At 37.3% G+C, this 19,109-nt stretch overlaps 1 protein-coding gene across 1 annotated transcript in view; it reads left to right on the top strand.

Annotated features, from left to right (window-relative positions):
* CDC42BPA (CDC42 binding protein kinase alpha) overlaps positions 1 to 19,109 on the top strand; it is a 296,230-nt gene that overhangs the window by 152,047 nt on the left and 125,074 nt on the right. The window contains exons 7-10 of the mRNA XM_052654292.1: positions 2,139 to 2,339; positions 4,750 to 4,998; positions 5,554 to 5,633; positions 8,706 to 8,872. Of these exons, the coding sequence (XP_052510252.1) occupies positions 2,139 to 2,339; positions 4,750 to 4,998; positions 5,554 to 5,633; positions 8,706 to 8,872 (697 nt within the window). The remainder of the gene's footprint in view (positions 1 to 2,138; positions 2,340 to 4,749; positions 4,999 to 5,553; positions 5,634 to 8,705; positions 8,873 to 19,109) is intronic.

Raw genomic sequence — 19,109 nt, 5'->3', positions numbered from 1 at the left:
ATGTTTCTTGATTTGAAGTATATCCCTTAGTACTCCTGTTTAACTAAAAGAGTCTATATGTGGTAGTTTACTCACTCTTTGTATGAAAATATCTTTATTTAATCCCCATTTCTATTTTATAATTTAGGTGAGTAGGGAATATAATATTGACCATTACTTTGTTTCATCACTTTGAAAAATACAATTCCATTTTCTTCTAACAGCTACATTGGCTTAGTAATTCAGCTGTCATTCTAATTATCATTTCTTGGGTAGAAAATCTCTTTTTATTTCATAGGTTTTTAAAATCTCTTACCTTTAGTGCTCTGTAGTTTAACAAAGTGTACAGATGTGGATCTGATTTTATTCCTTCATATCTTTTATTTCAACAACTAGTTTTTTCCATTTTAGGACTTTATTTTTTTCAGCTTTTTCTTATGCTTTAGATTTTTTAACATCTAATAATTTTAAACATACTTATTTTATGAAGTGGAACTGATAATTTTTTGAGGTCTGATTGTGTTGTTTGTTTGGATTTCTGGCTTTTGCTCATAAATGGAATGTTTCCTCATTTAGTTATATTATTGGATTCTGAACTCATCTTTTAGTGAATTTTTATGTGTGAGAATTATATGAGGCCAAGTTTGAGCATGTATCCTCCAGGTAGCTTTGAATCTGTTATGAGAAGCTTTCTAGGCACCCCTAACCAGATGCCGGTATTTTACCAGTTTCTTGGCTTGAGAATTTCTGAACCCCAGAAGTCCAGTGCATTAGAATCCCAAGTGGTGGGACTATGTGACTTAAAAGTTACGAATTTCTAAAGGAGTAAATTTTTTTTCACATATGTCACTGTCTTTCTCTGCTGAATGGCAGATTTTGTAATTCACCTTTTTACTTACAATATACCCTTTAGGCCTGGAGAAGGGAATGGCTGCCCACTCCAGTATTTGTGCCAGGAGAATTCCATGGGCAGAGTAATCTGATGGGCTACAATTCTTGGGGTTACAAAGAGTCAGACACGACTAAGCGAATGGCTGACTGACTAACACACGTACGCATACGCACACCTTTTAGGATAAAGATTATATGGGGCAGACTTTTACTTCAAAACTCAAGTAAGCGCAGGATCTTTCCTTTTGACCTTATGTATATGTTAAAAGTCAAGTACGTAGAAAATGAAAACAATTTCCCAACTGCACTCCTGCTCTAATGCTTATTGCCCTGGTTTCTAATCATTTCTTGATTACATATATCTAAGAATGTCTCTTTATTTAAAGGCTCATTTATACATTTAGAAAATGTTTGTTATATTTTATCTAGTATTTTTAAGAGTTTTCAAGAATGTTCAAGTTACTTAATCTCAGTATCGCCAAAGAAGTCTGTTCTATAATTATTAAGGATGGTACTTTAGGAAATTCAGAGTATTAACCATTATTTTATCTTGAGAATGTTCATTTCTTGGTATGTTCTCTAAAAACATATAAAAAACTAATTTTCTTTTATTTTGGACTACCTTAAAAGATATGTGCCCAGAATCTGTTTTTAGCTGTTGTTTTCTAAGTTATATCTACATTGCCATAATTGTATGTTCTCTGTTTAGACTCAGTGTTTTGAAGAATATTTTTCCCCTTTTATAATTTTTTAAATAAATAATAGTTTGCAGGACATTATTAACATTTATTTAGTTAGATTATCATTAAAATGTTTTAAAATAATCTCCAAGCTGCTTATAATAGTAGCCAGGTTTTTTTCTGTTTCTTTCCCCACATAATTAATTGTAATACTTTCAAAGTTCCACTTAAAATATGGCAGTGTTGGACAGATAATATCAATAATAAGAATGTTCTAAAATAAATATTCAATTTGTGGTTCATGGCTGTGGTGTTCAAATCATATATCTTTACTCTAAGTGTAGTCAACTAAGTAACAGCTATAATAAACATTCTATAGTGTTGAAAATCTGGAGAACTTGTCAGTGTGGTAATTATATATATTTTAAGTTATATGGACAAGGAGACTAAATTCAGATAATGACAAAATTGAAGTTGTTATGAAATAGTGCTTATTATGTTTCTATATAAATATAAAATTTTCTAATTAAAATAATTATTTATTTCTAATATATTATGGTTGATTACTAACAATGTGAACTTCTTCAGGTCCAATCCTCAGTGGCTGTTGGAACTCCAGATTATATCTCTCCTGAAATCCTTCAAGCCATGGAAGATGGAAAAGGCAGATATGGACCTGAGTGTGACTGGTGGTCTTTGGGGGTCTGTATGTATGAAATGCTTTATGGAGAAACACCGTTTTATGCAGAATCTCTGGTGGAAACATATGGAAAAATCATGAATCACAAAGTTAGTATATTTTACTATTTTTCACATTAGTGTGGCAAATAATACATATAATAAAATTAGAATGTGATATTTAAAAAGAGAATAATTTTCCAAAAACAATAAATAATCTAATTTCTATGCTAGTAGGGAACATGACCAACATGAGTAATCAAAGTCCATAAATTATTTCTTTAATCTATCAATTATGTATAAAATTGTTAGTCTTCATCTTGTAATTTATCAGAGATGCTAATAAGTAAGACAATTAAATGATCTCTCCAGTAGAGTAACAAAGATCATGAGCAGACAATTTATCATTACTCCTATAGCAGAGACATTACTTTGCCAACTAAGGTCCATCTAGTCAAGGCTATGGTTTTTGCTGTGGTCATGTATGGATGTGAGAGTTGGATTGTGAAGAAGGCTGAGTGCCGAAGAATTGATGCTTTTGAACTGTGGTGTTGGAAAAGACTCTTGAGAGTCCCTTGGACTGCAAGGAGATCCAACCAGTCCATTCTGAAGGAGATCAGTCCTGGGATTTCTTTGGAAGGACTGATGCTAAAGCTGAAACTCCAGTACTTTGGCCACCTCATGCGAAGAGTTGACTCATTGGAAAAAACTCTGATGCTGGGAGGGATTGGGGGCAGGAGGAGAAGGGGACGACAGAGGATGAGATGGCTGGATGGCATCACTGACTCGATGGACATGAGTCTGAGTGAACTCCGGGAGATGGTGATGGACAGGGAGGCCTGGAGTGCTGTGATTCATGGGGTTGCAAAGAGTTGGACACAACTGAGCAACTGAACTGAACTATAGTATAAGTGTAATCATGACTAGAATGCATTTAAAACTCTCGATCTTAATAATAATAGATAGATGAAATCCAAATTAAAATAAGAATGGTACACTTTTTCTCCCTGACAAATTGGCAAAGATGAAAAGAAAATAGTACTCTTTACTATAAATGATCCATTGAGAAGAACAGTGTTAGACATCATTGATAGGGGTGTAAATTGATATAATTTTTCTGTCAAGAAGTCTGTAAGTATTCATCAACAACCTTAGAAATAAATGGTTAAAACTTTTGGTTGAGCACCTTCAATACTAAGAATCTACCATAAGGAAATATTCACAGAACAAAGCTATATGTGTAAGAATACTTATCCCAGTATTATTTATGATCATCAAACATTGGAAACAGTCCAGATACCAAGCAGGAAAGAATAAAATTTTAATCCATTTAATACCAAATGAAATAGATTGCATGAGAGGAGGGAGACTGATTATCAGTCTCAGAAGATTATGGGTAATTGCAAAAACCTAGAATATGAATAGGAATATCCCATAAAGGGAGTGGTAATCTGTTCTTTTTAATTTGTTGTGGTAGTACAATTATAATTAATTGCTATATATAGTTGTTGTTAGTTGCTAAGTCATGTCCGACTGTTTTGTGTCCCCATGGACTGTAATCCGCCAGGCTCCTCTGTCCATGGGTTTCCCAGCCAAGACTACTGGAGTGGGTTGCCATTTCCTTCTCCAGGGGATCTTCCTGACCCAGGAATTGAACCCAGGTCTCTTGCATCGCAAGTGGATTCTTTACTACTGAGCCACCAGGGAAGCCCCAAATACACACACACACACACACACACACACACACACACACACACACACACGTTAGTTTTACAAAGTTGATGCTTTTCTGTCTGGCTGCAAAGATAATCTGCTAAATAGTTATCAAGAGTTTGAAAACAAGAAATAGCTCCAAAGTTGTCAATAGCATGTAAAGTATTTCTGATAGAAGTCATTGTACTATAACATGGTTGTTGAGAGCACAGATTCTGGAATCAGACAGTTTCAGTTCAAATCCTAGCTCTACCATTGATTATGTAACCTTTGGCAATTGTTTTAACTGTTTCTTTGTTTCCTTTTCTATAAAATTAGAGTAATACAGTGGCTCTGAGGATTAAATGGGCTAAACAAGTAACATACTTCTAGTAGTACACGTTATATTCTTTACAAATGTTTAGTATTAATCATTAGTGTGTGACTTATATGAACGTTATCATATAATCAATATCATAATATTGATATAATATCAATCGTTATCATAAATCAATCACATATACTATTGATTATGTAAATTCTATTACATTTAGTGAATTCTTTTTATTTTGACAACATTTAAGGTATTTTTACATTTAACTTATTCTTTCTGTAGTACATGTATGACTAAGTTACATATGAAAAGTTCTTTTACGAAAATGATCCTTTTAAATTTATTCTTGAATCTCCTTTAGTGTCAGTACTTTGTACCATTACATATTTATTAGATATTTTAAAAAGTATATATGTTTTTAAGAAGGTCAGTGTTAGTGTCAACCTACTTAGGAAATTAGTGATTTATATTTTGTTTCTATTATTCTCTATTTAGGAGAGGTTTCAGTTTCCCCCGCAAGTGAGTGATGTGTCTGAAAATGCTAAGGATCTTATTCGAAGACTCATCTGTAGCAGAGAACATCGACTTGGTCAAAATGGAATAGAAGACTTTAAGAAGCACCCATTTTTCAATGGAATTGATTGGGATAATATTCGAAACTGTGAAGCACCTTATATTCCAGAAGTTAGTAGCCCAACAGATACGTCGAATTTTGATGTGGATGATGATTGTTTAAAGAATTCTGTGAGTATGGTTGTTTAAAGAAGTTCTGTCTCTCTGCTTTTTTTAAAAAATATATGGTTATAAAGAAATTTTATAGGCCACCTTACTATTTATCACTTCAACAGCTGTCAAGGCACATGTAGACCTTGAAAAAGACCACTTACTTACTGAAAGAGATCTGAAACAAGAGGGCAGAGCATCTCCTTGTTCCGCTCTGGCTGGGAACATGTGTATAGGGCAGTGCAAATTTTTCTTTGCTCTGCAAATATCTGAAAATAATCACAGAAGTATTTGTGAATATTGGTTTGGGATTACAAATGAAATTTAACAACTAGGCAAATTCACTTATATGGAATACATGAATAATGATTGTACTCTCAATATCCATCAGACTTTAAATCTTTCTTTTCTTTTTATTAGAATTCTACAGTAGCAGTGTTTCTGGTCTAAATTTTTTATCACTAAATGTCTAGACCAAACTTATCAGTGTTTGTAAATTGTTGACAGTGAATTTTTATAGCCCAGTCTGCAGGTTATAGTTATTCATGTTTTACCAGATGTTTCTTCCTCCTTTAGGAAACGATGCCCCCACCAACACACACTGCCTTTTCTGGTCACCATCTGCCATTTGTTGGTTTTACATATACTAGTAGCTGGTAAGTTTGAAAAGTTAATGTGATTTGGATAATTTAAAGCAAATTAAAAATGAATTGAGGTTTTAAAACTATAATGCATAAGAGAACCTTGTAAGTAAAAAAAAATTTTTTTTAATAGGTTGAAGCTGCTTCTAGGAAAAGTTAGACACTACGAAGTGAATAAAACAAATTAATATAAGAATCTTAACTCATTTTGAGGGGAGAAAAAATAGAACACAGAGAGAGCTCAGAATCTGTTAGCAATGGAACAGGAATTAGAAGAGTGTTAGGCTATCGAAGAAACATTTTCTAGGTTCCAAACATCAGTCTTTCAACCTATTGATCTTAGCCCTCTTTCCACTAACCCTCATTCTACTTGTATCTTCTCTTTCCTTCTTGTGAAAGTGAAAGTCGCTCAGTCATGTCCAACTCTTTGTGACCCCATGGACTATACAGTCCATGGCATTCTTCAGGCCAGAATACTGGAGAGGATAGCCTTTGCCTTCTTCAGGGTGTCTTCCCAACTCAGGGATCGAACACAGATCTCCTGCGTTGCAGGCGGATTCTTTACCAGCTGAAGCCACAAGGGAAGCCCTGTTTCCTCCTTACCATTCCTTGACTTTCACTGAGAATGGTTACAGTCGCTCCTTGGGAGCTTCTCAGTTCCTGACTATCTCATTCTATGACATTGGTTTTGCTAAGTTACCATGCCTTATTACAGCTCAGTTTTCAGCCTGTACCGGTGCAGTTCAGATTGTCTAGAGAAAAATATCTGAGTACTCTTACTGCTCTCACTTTAAGTTCATGATTACTAATCCCAAGTGCCCCTTTATTGCTGCCCGGCAAACATACTGCATTACCCTAGCGTATTCACTCTTCACTCTCCTAGGTAACCATTTCCTGCTTTATGCTCTGCCTCTGAAACCTCTGTCGTTCTTACTCTTGCCTGATGGCCTTCCTCCCCCGTTCACAGAGAGGTCCGAGCGATCAGCAGGCGGCTTCCGCGGGCCGCATCGCACATACCGCTAGACCCTCACACTCTTCATGTGCGTGACCCGTGAGCTCCCGACCCAGCGCCCATCCCTTCTGCTCCTTCTTGCCTACTCCAGTGCGTTGCTGTTACATCGTAGAATTTCCCCTTTGTGTAATTTGCATAGCAGATCTTTTCCATCAGCTTACAAAATGTAGGTTTTTCTTTCATCTTAAAGCAAAATAGAAAAACTCTCTTAATCCAGCTTTCTCTACCTGCTACCAACCATTTTTATGCTCTTCAATACAGCAAAATTACTTCCAACTGTTGCCCTGACTTTGTCCATTTTTCTCATCCTCTTCTTTCATGGTACCATTCCAGTCAAGTTTGTGCTCCCGTCACTTGACACAAACTGATTTTTATCGACGTCACTGCTGGCCTCCCTGGCGCTAAGTTTGATGGTCATTTCTTTGGTCCTAGTCATCCTTATTTGCCTAGTCTTATCTCCTTGCCACAGCTCCTTCCCATTACAACACTTGCCAGGACACTTGCCTCATTTCTCCTTGTCTTTCTGGCCACTCCCACTCATTCTCCACATCCCTCCTAATTTCCTGTGGCTTGTGGCTTTGTCTTTGAATCTTTTCCATTTATGCTCTCTGATGCTCCCCTAGGTGGTATTTGCTGATGACTTCTAAAATGTATATTTCCAGCTGAAGCCTCTCTTCTACTTAAAATCTCTCTTAATCACCTACTTCAGATGTTCATAATGTCATTAAATTTCTCTGAACCTATCTGATTGATTCTGCTTAAATGATAAGTCATAGTATGTCACTCACCTGTGCAGGACCAATCCTCGCTGCCCCTACCTCCAGTGGCTTCGTATCTTAACTCCAGACAAAGTTCTTCTGAGATCCAACAAGGCTCACTTTACCTTTCTCATGTTACTTCCTACTCTTGTCCTTGCTCACTTTGCAGCCCTCCAGGTCTCCTTTCTGGCCTGTGAACATGCCAGAGAACTCTTACCTCAGGACTTTTGCACTTCTTTTTTTCTTGTATTAAGTTTATTTTATTGAACTACACTTGATGGTGTGTTTGTACTTCTGTTCCATTTGCTGGGAATGTCTTTCCTCTCATATTACCTTGACAGGGCCACTTATTTTTTCTGGACTTTTTCAGGGTTACTTTCTGAGTGATGACTTTCCTGACCACTGTATCTACACTTTAATTTACTCGCTCTCAATACTTCATTTCAAAAGGCAGAAAGGAGAAATGAAGTTGCCTTCCTTTCCTGTTTTTTGTTTTCTTCCTAGCCTATTAACATTGCCATGTACTGAGTATTTTCCTTGTTTGTTTGTCTCTGCCACTGGAATAAAAGCCTCTATATAGGCACATTTTGTCTGTTCTGTTCACTGCTGAGTGTCCAACACTTCAAATGTTTTTAATTAAATTGTATTGAGTTAAAGCATTTCACTTAAACATTTTAAATCAAAGTGTAAAAGTTGATACACAAGTTACAGATATACAATATATTAATTCACACTAGTTAAAGTTATACTCCATTTATAGTAATTATAAAATATCGGCTATATTCCTTGTGTTGAGCAGTGTATCTTTGCTTATGAAGCATTTTATATAAGTAGCTTATGAAAGCAATTTATAATTCCACAGAAGACCGTGGTTGGTGCTTTTGATTGCTGTTTCACTTAGGTGATCACATTGTTTTAAGTTACCAGTAACCCTTCAGCAAGCTTCATTTTATAATTTATGGTTACTAGAATAAATTCAAGATAATTAGGACTATTTAAGTTTTTATTTTCAAAAATGCTTCTAAGGAATTCTCTGGTGAACTTAGGACTTGGTGCTTCCAGTGCAAGTAGCCTGGGTTTGATCCCTGGTTGGGAAACTAAGATACTGAAAGCCATGTGGCACAGCCCCTGCTTCCAAAAGGTTGTTTATGGTGATTTTGAAAAAAAAGAAATATTTTGTAATCACTCCAGATGGCTAGCTGTAACTAGATGTTCAGATCCATGTTTCAAATGAACAGTTTCAAAATGTTATCTTTTCTCTTCAGACTTATTATTTCAATGTAAGCCCATATTTTCCCTTTTTTTTTTTTTCCCCAGTGTTCTTTCTGATCGGAGCTGTTTAAGAGTTACAGCTGGTCCCACGCCATTGGATCTCGATGTTAATGTGCAGAGGACTCTAGATAACAACTTAGCAACTGAAGCTTATGAAAGAAGAATTAAGCGCCTTGAGCAGGAAAAACTTGAACTTAGTAGAAAGCTTCAAGGTAAATATATTTTAAAGATAATGTTTTCCCTTTTTGTATTGGACTCACAGTGTAGAAGCTGTTTATTATAAGTGATTGTTTTATCTTGAAAAGAACTTTTCTTTATTAAATGGAAAAATGAAATTTATGCAGAATACAGTATAAATACAGTATAATGCTGTGTTGCTGTGCTTAGTTGCTCAGTCATGTCTGACTCTTTGCAACCCTATGGGCTGTAGCCCACCAGGCTGCTTTGTCCATGGGGATGGACAGATCCCCATGGGGGATTTGACAAGAGTAGATTTGACAAGTCCAGACAAGAATACTGGAGTGGGTTGCCATGCCCTCCTCTAGGGGATCTTCCCAACCCAGGGATCGAACCCAGGTCTTCCGCACTGCACACAGATTCTTTACCGTCTGAGCCACCAGGGAAGCTCATACAGTTTAATACCACTCACGTAAACTCACAAAACTAACAGTAAGCAACAAAATAGCATTTGTTTCCCACAAGTACATATTTATGTACATAAATCTGTGGGAATAAATACCTCTGGGAGAGGAAAGTAGTATTCAATACTACTAATGAAAATGGAGCCCTTCTCATCCTATCAGTTCAGTTCAGTTCAGTCGCTCAGTCATGTCCGACTGTTTGCAACCCCATGAATCGCAGCATGCCAGGCCTCCCTGTCCATCACCAACTCCCGGAGTTCACTCAGACTCACGTCCATCGAGTCCGTGATGCCATCCAGCCATCTCATCCTCTGTCATCCCCTTCTTCTCCTGCCCCCAATCCCTCCCAGCATCAAAGTCTTTTCCAATGAGTCAACTCTTCACATGAGGTGGCCAAAGTACTGGAGTTTCAGCTTTAGCATCATTCCTTCTAAAGAAATCCCAGGGCTGATCTCCTTTAGAATGGACTGGTTGGATCTCCTTGCAGTCCAAGGGACTCTCAAGAGTCTTCTCCAACACCACAGTTCAAACGCATCAATTCTTCGGCGCTCAGCTTTCTTCACAGTCCAATTCTCACATCCATACATGACCACAGGAAAAACCGTAGCCTTGACTAGACAGACCTTAGTTGGCAAGGTAATGTCTCTGCTTTTGAATATACTATCTAGGTTGGTCATAACTTTTCTTCCAAAGAGTAAGCGTCTTTTAATTTCATGGCTGCAGTCACCATCTGCAGTGATTTTGGAGCCCACAAACATAAAGTCTGACATTGTTTCCACTGTTTCCCCATCTATTTCCCATGAAGTGATGGGACCAGATGCCATGATCTTCGTTTTCTGAATGTTGAACTTTAGGCCAACTTGTTCACTCTCCTCTTTCACTTTCATCAGGAGGCTTTTTAGTTCCTCTTCACTTTCTGCCATAAGGGTGGTGTCATCTGCATAACACTTTATATAAGACTCCCTACCATATTTCCTCAGTCCTTAAAAATTCTAGCTTCTAGCGAACTGTCATTCTCTACAGTGTGGCTCCTGCTGTAATATTTGGTGATTTTAAAGTGCGTGTTAGTGAACCTTTTAATATTCTGACTTCTTTGTTGGTTCTTCACTTTCAGTGAGCTTGTTCTCCACCCTATCCCTACCACTCCTTCAGGTGGTAGTAAGACATATATTAGATTACAGTGTCTAAAATTCTTTATTAATCTCAATTTCCAGCAAACCTTCTGTATATTCCTGCTCGTAATTTTCTAGTTAACTCTCTCTGGTGTCTTATGTATTGTTCTTCAAATCCACCGTTACCTATAATTCTATCACCCTTTCCCTATTCCCCTTATACCCTCAGGTCTCATTCTTGGTAAATCTTAATTATACCCTTACATACACTCTTAAATCTATTGCTCCTCTTTCTGTTAGTCACACTCCTTTGGCAGAACCCCAACCATGTTTAAATACATTTAACTATGTGGCTAAAAGTTGCTTAGTGAAAACACACAACATGCCAGCTAATCCCACTTGAAATTCCTGAAAAGTAATCTCAAATTTACTAAGACCTTGATGCTGCCCAGCAATCCTACTTTTTTCCCTTAGTTCATTTCTCTAGACTGTGTTGCAAAATCCAATGATTATTTCCTGGTCTTCATCTTCTAGCCTATTAGAATTTGACCCAGTTGATCATATCCCTCTCCTGATAGCACTTTTTCTTGGCTTTTGGAGCACTTTATCTCCTGGTTTTCTTTTTCTTAATAAACCAACTGTTTCCAGTCTCATTTGCTGATTTGTCCTGAACTCAGACCTTTCAAACATCTATTTTCATTTTCTTTATGTGTATACCCAGAAGTGGAATTGCTGTATCTTTAAGGTACATTTATTTTTGAATTTCTGAGGACCCTCCGTATAGTTTTCCAGAGTCTATAAGGGTTCCCTTTTCACCACATCCTTACCCACACATGTTGTCTCTTCTTAGATATTCTAACAGGTGTGAGGTGATATCTCTTTGTGGTTTTGATTTGCATTTCTCAGATGATCAGTGATGTTAAGCATCTTTTCATGTGCCTTGTCGCTCATTTATAATGTTCTCTTTGCAGAAATGTCTGTTTAGTTTTTCTGCCCTTTAAGAAGTCAGCTTGCTTGCTTTGTTATAAAGTTGTATGAGTTCTATATATATATTTTGGATAGTAATCCTTTATCCAATGTACAGTTGCAATATTTTTCTACCATTCTGTATTTTTTTTCTTTTTTTGCTATACAGACGCTCTTGAGTTCGATGTAGTCTACTGATTTTTTTCTTTTGTTGTATTCTTGACGACATATCCAAAAAAATCATTGCCAAGGCCAGTGTTAAGGAGCTTTTTCTTTTTCACTACATTTTCATCTGTGAAACATATGGTATTGGATCTTACGGAAGTCTTTGAAACATTTTGAGTTAATTTTTGTGAGGAGTATGAGTTAGAAGTCCAGTTTCAGTGTTCTGCATGTGTTTCTCTGGTTTTCCCAGCACCATTTGTTGAAGAGACTGTCTTTTCCGCCTTAGGTTCTTGACTCCCTTGTCAAGTATCACTTGACTGTATGTACTGGAATTTAACTCTGGGCTGTCTCCTCCATTGGTGTCTATGTCTGTTTTGTGCCAGTACACTACTATTTTTAACATTATGGCTTTGTAATATAGTTTGAAATCGGGATACCTCCAGGTTTGTTCTTTTTTCTCAAAATTGCTTTCAATATTCAGTGTTTTTCATGGTTCCACAAACATTTAGGATTGTTTCTGCTATTCCATGAAGAATGCCTTTGGTATTTTGATGCAAGTTGTGTTGGTTCTGTAGATGGGTTTGGTAGTATGTATATTTTACCAGTGTTAATTCTTCTGATCCATGAACATGGGATGTCTTTCTGTTTGTATCTTCTTCAGTTTCTTTTAGCAAAGTCTTGTCATTTTTATTGTACATATCTTTCACATCCTTGGTTAAGTTTATTCCTGAGTAGTTTCTTGCTTTTGATGCTATTATGAATGGAATAGTTTTCTTTATTTCTTTTTCAAATATTCATTATTAGTGTAAAGGAATGCAGCTAATTCCTATATGTTAATTTTGTATCCTACACTTTACCAAAATAGTTGAGTAGTTCCAACAGTTTTTTTTGGTTGCCTCTTTGAGATTTATACCTATAAAATCACATTGACAAATACTGACAATTTTACTTCTTTATAATTTCAATGCCTTTTATTTATTTTTTCTTGCTTAATTGTTATAGCTAGGAATTTTAGTACTATATATTGAATAAGAATAATGAGAATGGCCATCCTTTTCTTGTTCTGGATCTTAGAGGAAAATCTTTCAGTTTTTCTCCATTGAGTATAAAGTTATCTGTGAGTTTGTTGTATATGGCCTTTACTGTGTTGTTGTGTTCCTTCTATACCCAACCTTTTAAGGGTTTTCATCATGACAGGATGTTGTATTTTTTTAAGATGCTTTTTCTGCATCTGTTGAAGTGGTCATGTGACTTTTATATTTCAATTTATTGATGTGATGCATTACATTTATTGTTTGGTGTGTGTTGAGCCATTCTTGCATGCCAGGGAAAACTCTCATTTGATCATGGTGTATAATCCTTTTAATGTGTTCTTGAATTTGGTTTGCTAATATTTTACCAAAAAACTTTACATCTATATTCTTCAGAGATATTGGTTAATATAGTTGGCCCTTGAACAACACAGGGGTGTGTGGCACAAGCCCGGTGCAGTCAAAAATCTGTGTATAACTTTACAGTTGTTCCTCTGTAACCATGGTTCTGCATCTGCAGATTCAACCACCTGGGGATCATGTAGTACATATTTACTGAAAAAAATTTGGGTGTAAATGGGCCTGTGCAGTACAAAGTGGTGTTGCTCAAGGGACAACTGTGCCTTTCTTGTGGTCTCCTTATCTGGTTTTGGTGTCAAGGTAATGCTGGCTTTGTAGAATGAGTTTGGAGGTGTTCCCTCCTCCTCAATATTTTGGAAAAGAGGAGGATTGATGTTAATTCTTCTTAAACTGACTGGTAAAATTCATCAAGGAAGCCATCTGGTCCTGAGATTTTCTTTCTGGGAGGTTTCTGATTATTGATTCAATCTCTTTACTCATTATTGGTCTGTTCAGATTTTCTAGTTTTTCATGATTCAGTCTTGGTCAGTTTTGTTTCTAGAAATCTGTTCACTTCGTCTAGGTTATGTAATTTCTTTGCATATAGTTATCCATAGTAGCCTCTTATGAGCCTCTGTATTCCTATAGCATCCCGTGTAATGTCTCCTCTTTCATTTATAATTCTATTTGAATCTTGTCTCTCCTTTCTTAGTCTAGACGAAAGCTTTGTCACTTTTGTTTGTCTTTTCAAACAACCAGCTTTTAATTTGACCGATCCTTCCTGTAGTTTTTCTGGTCTATTTCATTCATTTCAGCTCTGAACTTTATATTTCCTTCCTTCCACTAACTTTCAATTCAGTTCAGTCGTGTCTGACTCTTTGCGACCCCGTGGACTGCAGCAGGCCAGGCTTTTCTGTCCATCACCAACTCCTGGAGATTGCTCAGACTCATGTCCATCAAGTCAGTGATGCCATCCAAGGGCTTAATTTAGGCTTATTTAATTCCTTGAGATGTAAAGTTAGGTTATTTGAGATATTTCTAAGTTTTTAATACATGCATTTTTTGCAATAAACTTTCCTCTCAGAACTGTTTTGCTGCATCCCACAAATTTGATAATGTCATATTTCCAATTTCATTAGTTTTGAGATTTTTTTTTCTCTTGATTTCTTCTTTCACCCTTTGGTTGTTCAGAAGTATGTTGTTTAGTTACCACATGTTTGTAGATCCTCTCACTTTCCTCTTTTTATCAATTTCTATTTTCATACCATTGTGACCAGCAAAGATAATTGGTGTGATTGCAGTCTTTTTATGTTTGTAAAGATATGTTTTCTGTCCTGTCATATGATGTGTTCTGGAGAATGTTCTGTGTACACTTGAGAAGAATGTATATTCTGCTGCTGTTACATGCAATGTTCTATATATGTTTGTTAAATCTATTTTTCTAAGATGGTTCATTTCCAACATTTCCTTGTTGATTTTCTGTTTGTACAATTTATCATTGCTGAGAGTGGCATACTGAAGTCCCCTACTATTATTCTGTTGTCTGTTTCTCTCCTAGGGTTTGTTGTATTTAATATATTTTGGTGCTCTGCTGTTTGGAGCCTGTATATTTACAGTTGTTATATCTTCTTGATGTATTGATCCCTTTATCACTATAATGACCTTCTTTGTCTCTTTGTCACCGTTTTTGGCTGAAGTATATTTTGACTAAGTATCAGTTCAGTTCAGTTCAGTCACTCAGTCGTGTCCGACTCTGCGACCCCATGAATCGCAGCACGCCAGGCTTCCCTGTCCATCACCAACTCCTGGAGTTCACTTAAACTCACATCCAACGAGTCAGTGATGCCATCCAGCCATCTCATCCTCTGTCGTCCCCTTCTCCTCCTGCCCCCAATCCCTCCCAGCATCAGAGTCTTTTCCAATGAGTTAACTCTTCTCATCAGGTGGCCAAAGTATTAGAGTTTCAGCTTCAGCATCATTCCCTCCAAAGAAATCCCAGGGCTGATCTCCTTCAGAATGGACTGGTTGGATCTCCTTGCAGTCCAAAGGTCTCTCAAGAGTCTTCTCCAACACCACAGTTCAAAAGCATCAATTCTTCAGCAATCAGCCTTCTTCACAGTCCAACTCTGACATCCATACATGACTACTGGAAAAACCATAGCCTTGACTAGACGGACCTTAGTTGGCAAAGTACTGTCACTGCTTTTCAATATGCTTTCTAGGTTGGTCATAACTTTTCTTCCAAGGAGTAAGCAACTTTTAATTTCATGGCTGCAGTCACCATGTGCAGTGATTTTGGAGTCCAAAAAAATAAAGTCTGACAGTTTCCACTTGTTTCCCCATCTATTTCCCATGAAGTGATGGGACCAGATGCCATGATCTTCGTTTTCTGAATGTTGAGCTTTAGGCCAACTTTTTCGCTCTTCTCTTTCACTTTCATCAAGAGGCTTTTTAGTTCCTCTCCACTTTCTGCCATAAGGGTGGTGTCATCTGCATATCTGAGGTTATTGATATTTCTCCCAGCAGTCTTGATTCCAGCTTGTGTTTCTTCCAGTCCAGCATTTCTCATGATGTACTCTGCATATAAGTTAAATAAGCAGGGTGACAATATTCAGCCTTGACGTACTCCTTTTCCTATTTGGAACCAGTCTGTTGTTCCATGTCCAGTTCTAACTGTTGCTTCCTGACCTGCATACAGATTTCTCAAGAGGCAGTCAGGTGGTCTGGTATTCCCATCTCTTTCAGAATTTTCCACAGTTTATTGTGATCTACACAGTCAAAGGCTTTGGCATAGTCAATAAAGCAGAAATAGATGTTTTTCTGGAACTCTCTTGCTTTTTCCATGATCCAGCGGATGTTGGCAATTTGATCTCTGGTTCCTCTGCCTTTACTAAAACCAGCCTGAACATCAGGAAGTCCACGGTTCACATACTGCTGAAGCTTGGCTTGGAGAATTTTGAGCATTACTTTACTAGCATGTGAGGTGAGTACAATTGTGCGGTAGTTTGAGCATTCTTTGGCATTGCCTTTCTTTGGGATTGGAATGAAAACTGACCTTTTCCAGTCCTGTGGCCACTGCTGAGTTTTCCAAATTTGCTGGCATATTGAGTGCAGCACTTTCACAGCATCATCTTTCAGGATTTGAAATATCTCAAGTGGAATTCCATCTCCTCCACTAGCTTTGTTTGTAGTGATGCTTTCTAAGGCCCACTTCACTTCACATTCCAGGATGTCTGGCTGTAGGTGAGTGATCACACCATCGTGATTATCCGGGTCGTGACGATCTTTTTTGTACAGTTCTTCTGTGCATTCTTGCCACCTCTTCTTAATATCTTCTGCTTCTGTTAGGTCCATACCATTTCTGTCCTTTATCGAGCCCATCTTTGCACGAAATGTTCCCTTGGTATCTCTAATTTTCTTGAAGAGATCTCTAGTCTTTCCCATTCTGTTGTTTTCCTCTATTTCTTTGCATTGATCGCTGAAGAAGGCTTTCTTATCTCTTCTTGCTCTTCTTTGGAACTCTGCATTCAGATGCTTATATCTTTCCTTTTCTCCTTGGCTTTTGGCTTCTCTTCTTTTCACAGCTATTTGTAAGGCCTCCTCAGACAGCCATTTTGCTTTTTTGCATTTCTTTTCCATGGGGATGGTCTTGATCCCTGTCTCCTGTACAGTGTCACGAACCTCATTCCATAGTTCATCAGGCACTCTATCAGATCTAGTCCCTTAAATCTATTTCTCACTTCCACTATATAATCATAAAGGATTTGATTTAGGTCATACCTGAATGGTCTAGCGGTTTTCCCTACTTTCTTCAATTTGAGTCTGAATTTGGCAGTAAGGAGTTCATGATCTGAGCCAGTCAGCTCCTGGTCTTGTTTTTGTTGCCTGTATAGAGCTTCTCCATCTTTGGCTGCAAAGAATATAATCAATCTGATTTCGGTGTTGACCATCTGGTGATGTCCATGTGTAGAGTCTTCTCTTGTGTTATTGGAAGAGGGTGTTTGCTATGACCAGTGCATTTTCTTGGCAAAACTCTGTTAGTCTTTGCCCTGCTTCGTTCCACATTCCAAGGCCAAATTTGCCTGTTACTCCAGGTGTTTCTTGACTTCCTGGATAGCTATACTCATTTTGTTTTGCTTTCTGAAATATTGTCTTCCATCCCTTCAGTTTGAGCTTATTTTTGTTGATAGAGCTGAAGTGAATCTCTTATAGGCAGCATATAGTTGAAACTTGACTTTTTTTTCCCAGTCATCCACTTTGTGCCTTTCGTTTGGTAAATTCAATCCATTCAGTCCATTTAGGGTGATTATTGGTATGTAAGGACTTATTACTACCATTGATCTTTTGCCTTCTGGTTATTTTATATCTCCATTGGGTTTTTTCTTCTTTTATGTGATGTCTCTCCTCTAAATTTTTGCTTTGTCTTTACCATGACTTTTACATAAAATAACTAATTGATAAACTAGTCCTTTTTCTGCTGATAGCAGCCCATCTTCACTCACCTATGGAGGTTTCATCAGTTTACATCTCCTGTTATATTTTTGATGTCACAAATGATCACTTTTTATGCTGTGAATTTGCTACCAAATGGTAGTAGCTATAGTAAGTTTTAATGCTCTTTTCCTTTAACATTTATGCTATTATTAATTATTTAACATACTATTCTAAAATACAGTTACAGTTTTCTAATTCTGACTGTATTTGTTACCTTGATCAGAGTCTTGTGTACTTTCATCTTTTTTGTTTCGGCTTGAAGAACTCCTTTCAGCATTTCTAGTGGTTGTGAACTCTCAGCTTTTATTTGTCTAAGAAAACCTTTATTTCTCTTTCATATCTGAAGAATAACTTTTCCAGGTAGAGTATTCTTGACTAGGAGCTTTTATCTTTCAATACTTTGAGTATGTTATTGTGCTCTCTCCTGGCCTGTAGAGTTTCTGCTGAGAAATCAGCTGATTACCTAATGGAGATTCTTTTGTAGGATACTTTCTTTTTTCCCCTGCTGCCTTTAAAATTCTTTCTTTAGTATTGACTTTTGACAGTTTTCATTATAATGTGTTGGAAAAGATCTTTTTGCATTGGGACAGCAAGGTGTTCTATTAGCTTCATAGAATTGGATGTCCAGTTCTTTCTCCAGGTTTGGGAAGTTCTCAGCTATTATTTCATCACATAAACTCTCTGCCCCGTCTCTATCTCTTCTCCTTCTGGTATACCCATTATTCTTATTTTTACTTTTTAAATGTAGTCTGGTAACTCTTGTCGGGTTTCTTCACTTTAAAAAAAGACTTCATTATCTCTCACCTTACGCCCAGATCATCTCTCCATTCCTGTCCTCCATATGGCTTTTTTTTTTTCTGACCTGTTCTACTGCCAGTGCTTTCTCATGCAGTGTTCCTCTCACTTACTGAGTTCTTCAGCTGCAGAATTCTTGTTTTGTTCTTTTTTGTAATATCAGTCTCTCTAGTAAGTGCTCTTTCTATTTATTAATTTTATTCCTGACTTCACTGAGTCACCTTTCTATGTTTTCTTGTAGCTTGTTGAATTTCTTCATAGTTGTCTTGAGTTCTTTATCAGTTAGATTGCAGTATTCTGTATCTTTGAGACCGTTGCCTAGAAAATTGTCATTTTCCTTTTTGGATACTGTATTACGTGGGTTTTCATAGTGTTTCATGAAATGTGTCTCTGCCATAACATTGAAGTAGCAAACACCTTTCTTATTTAGGTAAGGTTAAAGGAAAGGCTGCCTACTCCAGTATTCTAGTCTGGAGAATTCCATGGACTATACAGTCCTGCTACTGCTAAGTCGCTTCAGTCGTGTCCGACTCTGTGCGACCCCATAGACAGCAGCCCACCAGGCTCCCCCATCCCTGGGAGTCTCCAGGCAAGAAACCTGGAGTGGGCTGCCATTTCCTTCTCCAATGCATGAAAGTGAAAAGTGAAAGTGAAGTCGCTCAGTCGTGTCCAACTCTTTTCGACCTCATGGAGTGCAGCCTACCAGGCTCCTCCGTCCATGGGATTTTCCAGGCAAGAGTACTGGAGTGGGTTGCCATTGCCTTCTCCGAAAGGGGACGCTGTGGCTGCATGTGGCTCCATGGGGTCGCAAAGAGTCGGACACAACTAAGTGACTTTCACTTTCCTTCACCAGAGTGACAATCAGAAGCCTTTCTTTTGCTCTCCAAAAGGTGGCGCTATAGCACA

The sequence above is a fragment of the Budorcas taxicolor genome, chromosome 16, assembly GCF_023091745.1.
Source record: "Budorcas taxicolor isolate Tak-1 chromosome 16, Takin1.1, whole genome shotgun sequence".
NCBI classification, from domain to species: domain Eukaryota; kingdom Metazoa; phylum Chordata; class Mammalia; order Artiodactyla; family Bovidae; genus Budorcas; species Budorcas taxicolor.
The sequence above is the reverse complement of the archived record's forward strand: the minus strand, read 5'-3'. Positions and strand labels throughout refer to the sequence as shown.